The sequence below is a fragment of the Tupaia chinensis genome, unplaced genomic scaffold (assembly GCF_000334495.1).
Source record: "Tupaia chinensis unplaced genomic scaffold, TupChi_1.0 Scaffold000673_1, whole genome shotgun sequence".
Classification (NCBI taxonomy): domain Eukaryota; kingdom Metazoa; phylum Chordata; class Mammalia; order Scandentia; family Tupaiidae; genus Tupaia; species Tupaia belangeri.
In genome coordinates this window covers 189,177-194,878 of record NW_006160196.1, presented here as the reverse complement: position 1 = coordinate 194,878, position 5,702 = coordinate 189,177, and the positions used below count along the sequence as shown (strand labels likewise).

Below are 5,702 nucleotides of genomic sequence, written 5' to 3'. Positions count from 1 at the left end.
ATTGCGGCGTGACCATCCCCCCTGGGGGGTGATTTCTCGCTTTCTGTCTCTCTGTCTCTCTCTGTCTGGCGAGTGCATGCGCCCTATAGCAAAAACCTCTAAAAAAAATCAGCTATAAAAAATACCCTGGGGTCAATTAGTAAAGTTGCTAAAAGGACTTGGAATTACTCAATAGTGGGGGATTATTGTTGTTTGTTGGGTGTGAGAACTGCCTCATGATTATGTAGGAAAACGTCCTTCTTTGTAGAAGTCCGAGCTGTGTGAATGAAGCTGGGTGATGCCGGCAATTTAAGATACTATGAGAGGGACCAGCAGGTGGCATGGTGGTTAAGGCACTGGACTCTCACCTGGCTGGCCACAGTTTAAGTCCCAGACCTAGTGGCTTTGAAATCACACCGGACACATGTGTATATGTGCCCAAAACCCTGGAAGGAAAACAGAGGAGAAGGGATTACAGTATGGCCATCCCCCCTGGGGGGTGATTTCTTACTTTCCCTTTCATTGTCTCTGCTTCTCTCTCTCTGACAAGTGCACATGCCCTAAGGCAAAAAACTCTTTAAAAACAAACAAACATGGGGCCAGCTGGTGGCGTGGTGGTTAAGGGTGCGGGACTCCCATACGGCCATCCGCGGTCTGAGTTTTGGACCTGGTGGCTTGCTTTCTTGCTTTGTCTCTCTCTTTTTCTGTCCCTCTCTGGTCAAATTAAAATAAATAAATCAATAAAGTCAAATAAAATAGTTTTTAAAACAAACGAACGAAACCCCTATCCACCAAGTCAAGGCTGTCTTTCCCTTGTGCTCGTTTTCCACGTCTCCCCACTCCGAGCAACTTACCAAAGCAGTACTTCGTCCGGATACATTTGGGGCTGATCTTCTGGCAACGCGAACAGTCTAAGACCTCTTCTTTGAGCAAGCCTAGACAGGAGAGGGAGGAGGAGGATAATGACAGGTATCGGACCGGGGAGGGGTGAGAAGGGGGGAGATGGTGGCACCTTTGCTCTCTACATTGTGCGGTCCCGCTGCACAGCAGGGCAAGCTGACCAAAACGCACGGACAATTCACATGGAAAAATGTGTTTGTAATTAAGGAAGTGTTAACTTGAGTTGCAGTAGTCTAGTTGACCCAGTATTCTGTTGGTAGACGTTTAATTAAACATCGTTGGGACCAGCAGGTGGTGCAATGGTTAGGTCGCTGGACTCCCATGCAGCTGACTGTGGTTCAAGTCCCAGACCCGGCGGCTTAAAACTCATGCCAGGCCCATGTGCATGCGTGCTCAAAATCCCAAGAGTAAGATGGAGGAGAAGAGATTGTGGCATGGCCATCCTCCTGGGCGGGTGGGGGTGGTGGTGTGGTGATTTCTTGCTTTCTCTCTGGTGAGTGCACGTGCCTTATAACAAAAAATTCTCTCTCTCAAAAAAAAAAGAAACATAGTTAAATTTGAGTTTGTACTTTCCCTATTTTGGAACTGTGCCCCCAGTAGATTACATTTCCAAGTGACCTAGTTTTGGTCAATAAAAAGTGAGCAGGGTGGGGGCCATCAGTTAGCATGACGGTTAAGGTACTGGACTCCCACATGAGTGACCATGGTTTGAGTCCTGGACCTGGCAGCTTGCTTTTCTCACTTTCCCTCTCTGTCTGTCTCTCTCTCTGGTTAAAAATACTAATAATCATAAATTAAATTAAATAAATACTTTTTTTTTTTTGAGAGGTTTTTGCTATAGGGTGCATGCGCTCGCCAGAAAGACAGAGAGAGAGAGAGGCAGAGAAAAAGCAAGAAATCACCTCCCAGGGGGTATGGCCATGCCGCAATCCCTTCTCCTCCATTTTCCTCTGGGGATCTTAGGCACGCATGCACATGCACCCGGCGTGAGTTTAAACCACTGGATCCAGGACTCGAACCATGATCAACTGACTACATGGGAGTCCAGTGACATAGCCATTATGCCAACTGCTGGTCCCAAATAAAACAATTCTTAAAAAAAAAAAAAAAATAGCAAAGGTAGGCCAACTCCATGGCCTGGTGCCTGAGGCACTGAATCCCTCACGCTGGCTGTGCATGCCCAAATCCCGAAAGGAGGGAGAGACGGAGAGAAGGGATCGTGGCAGGACCATTTTTCATGGGGTGCGTTTTCTTCTCCCTCTGTCTCTAGTACAAAAGACAAAACAAAGCCACAGGGACAGTAGCTCTGGAGTGGGGGACTGCAGGGCTTGCTTTGGGGTGACAAGGACAGACGGGAGGGACAGACAATAAATCCAGGACTCACGGCAGATTTTGCGATCGCAGGCTGCAAGAGAAAGAAGCGGAGGTGAGTGATGGCAGCAATTTTGGAGTCTAATTGGGAAGGGACCGGGAGATGGAGGGAAGGAGGGGCGAGTCTGGGGAAGGAGAGAAAGGAAGACTGGAGAGAGAGGGAGAAGGCTGAGTTTTGGCCGAGCTGGAGGAGGAATTGGGAGAAAAGGGGAGCGGGGGATGGAGAGGTCATTAGGCCAGGGAGCCGGGCTGGGTGGAGAGAGACGCACCTTTTAATTCATAGGCTCTTAAAGCTCTCTTGAGTTCCTTGATCACTTTCCCCCTCAGAGTGACCAGCTGTTCCAGCAGAGACCCATCTGAGGAGAGAGACACTGCGGGTGGGGGGCACCCAGCAAGCCGCCCCAACTGCAGCTTCCAGAAGGCTGAGGAAGCGCCTTTCACTTCCCAGGAATAACCAAGGCCAGCTGTCTCTCAGGGGCCCCTGGGCCAGTCCGTGGCCTGAGATCCTGCATTTATTGGGTCATTGGAAAAGTCATGTCCTATTTTTTTTTTTGAGAGGTTTTTGTTATAGGGCGTGTGCGCTTGCCAGACAGAGAGAGACAGAGACAAAGAGACAGAAAGCAGGAAATCACCCCCAGGGGGGATGGCCACGCCACAATCCCTTCTCCTCCATTCTCCTCTCGGGATCTTTGGCACGCACGCACACGCGCCTGGCCTGAGTTTAACCCGGGACTCGAACCGCAGTTGACTACAGGGAGTCCAGCGACATAGCCATTATGCTAACTGCTGGTCCCAGTCATGGCCTATTTTTGCGTAGAAAAACTACAGCATGACTTCTCCGACGGCCCAGGCCCACTGCTTTCTGACCCGCTGTGGGGCCCAGGATAAACCCACGTGCTTGGCCTCAGCTTTGGCTGGTAAGGGGATGTGAGGACGTCTTCTCTCCTTTTCTCTACGCACCCCTTCATAATTTCAATCCAGCCTCATGCTTTTATACAGAGGAGCCCAATTTAGGACAGTTCAACTTATCATTTTTTTGACTTTACGATGGTGTGAAATTGTTGCAGTTTTGAGGTGTTTCAAATTTTGCATTTTAGTCTTTTCCTGGGTCAATAATGTGAAGTACATGAGGTGGTCAACACTTAATTAGAAAACGATGTCTGTGTGAGGCCAGCAGGTGCTATGGGGATTAAGGTACTGGACTCCCACGTGGTTGACCGTGGTTTGAGTCCCAGACCTGGTGGCTTGCTTTCTTACTCTCTCTCTCTCTCTGGAGAACACAGATATCCCACAGCAAATTAAAAAATTAAAAAATAATAAATGAAAATTAAATAATTTTAAGAGGTTTTTGCCTTAGGGCATGTGCACTCACTAGAAAGAGAGAGACAGAGACAGTGAGAGGGAAAGTGAGAAGTCAGCCCCAGGGGCATGGCCACGCTGCGCTTCCTTCTCCCAGCGTCTCCTCCTGGGATCTTGGCTACACAGCACATGCGCCTGGTGTGATTTTGAAGCCCCTGTGTCTGGGACCCAAACCACAATTGGCCAGGAGGAGTCCAGCTATGCAACCACTATGCCATCTGCTGTCCCCAAATAAATATTCTTTAAAAAAAAAAAAAAGCCTTTGCATTCGATGCTCTTACCCAGCTGCAGGCTAACACAAATGCTCTGAGCACCTGGAGATCAGGCAGCGCTCTGATGGTCTAGAGCCGAGGTGCATTAAATGCATTTCAACTTCCAATACTTTCAACTTCCGAAGGGCTTGCTGGCACGTAGCCCCGCTGTAAGTTACGGAACATCTGTGTCACCGAGCCCTCCACCTTCTGGCGCGGCAGCACAGGTCACCCTGGCTCTGAGCCCCAGAAGTGGACTGAGATGTGCCAGGCATAATCCGTACTGGATTTCAAAGCTGTAATACGAGACGTAAAATGGCTCCACCTGTACATTGATCGGTTGCAGGTTGAAATGGTAATTAAAAAATAAATTTGCTGGGGCTGGCAGATCGCATGGTGGTTAAGGGCACTGGGCTCCCACATGGCTGACTGCAGTTCAAGTCCTGGACCTGGAGGTTTGCGCATGCGCGCTCTCTCTCTCTCTCTCTCTCTCTCTCTCCCTCTCTGGTCAAATTGGAAAAATAAATAAATAAATACATTTAAAAATAGATAAATTTGCTGGAGCTGGCAGGTGGCGCAGTGGTTACGGGCACTGGATTCCCACATGACCAACGACGGTTGTGATCCTGGACCTGGCAACTTGCTTTCTCACTCTCCCCTGCCCCCCAGCCCCTCTCTGGTCAAAATGGAAATAAATAACTAAATAAAGTTAAATAAAAAATAATTCTTTTTGGGGGGGTGGGGGAGAGGTTTTTTACTATAGGGCGTGTGCGCTCGCCAGACAGAGAGAGACAGAGAGACAGAAAGAGAGAAATCACCCCCCAGGGGGGATGGTCACGCCGCAATCCCTTCTCCTCCATTCTCCTTTTGGGATCTTGGGCACGCACGCACACACGCCCGGCGTGAGTTTTAAGCCACCGGGTCCAGGACGCGGTCGACTACGTGGGAGTCCAGCGACATGGCCATTATGCTAACTGCTGGTCCCAATAAAAAATAATTCTTAAAAAAAAAATTGGCAGAAGGTGCATGCACTCATCAGAGAGAAAGAAATGGTGGGGAGGAGGAAGCACCCCGGTGGGGCGTGGTCATACTGTAGTCCAGCCTCCTCCCGCTCTCCATCCTTAATGGATTTGGGGCATGTGTCCACATGCTCCTGGCGTGTTTCTCAAGCAGCTGGGGCCACGACTCAAACCACAGGGTGGTCAACCACCTGGGGTTCACCTACCAGGCCATGGAGTTGGCCCCAGATGGTAATGTTTTAAATTGGTAATGGCAATATTTTAGATACTGGGTTATTGGGTTAAATGAAAAATACTGGGTGGCTCTGTGGTCCGGTGATGGGGGAACGGGATCCCAACTCAGTGGAATTGTGTGATTTTGAGTCCTGGACCAGATGGCTGGAGGGACACACTGGGAACGCACGCACATGTGCAAAGTCCCAATGGGGAGACAGCAGATGGTATAATGGTTACGTCACTGGGCTCCCACGTGGTCGACCATGGTTCAAGTCCTAGACCTGGCAGCTTCAAATTCACACCAGGCACATGTTCATGTGTGCCCAAAATCCAGAGACTGGAGAAGAAAGGATTATGGCATGGCCATCCCCCTTGGGGGGTGATGTCTCACTTTCTGTCTGTTTCCTTAGTGAGTGCATGTACCCTAGAGCAAAAATCTCTCCAAAATAAGTAATGAATTTTTTTTTTTTTTTTTTTAATCCAGAGGGGCTGGCAGGTGGCATGGTGGCTAAGGGGTCTGGACTCCCACATGGCCGACTGCAGTTCAAGTTCCAGAACTGGCGGCTTCCTTTTTCACTTTCTCTCTCTCTCTCTCTCTCTCTCACTT

General features: G+C 49.3%; 1 protein-coding gene across 1 annotated transcript in view; it reads right to left on the bottom strand.

Annotated features, from left to right (window-relative positions):
- IZUMO2 (IZUMO family member 2) overlaps positions 1-5,702 on the bottom strand; it is a 15,074-nt gene that overhangs the window by 3,489 nt on the left and 5,883 nt on the right. The window contains 3 exon segments of the mRNA XM_006160114.1: positions 834-914; positions 2,264-2,284; positions 2,520-2,606. Of these exon segments, the coding sequence (XP_006160176.1) occupies positions 834-914; positions 2,264-2,284; positions 2,520-2,606 (189 nt within the window).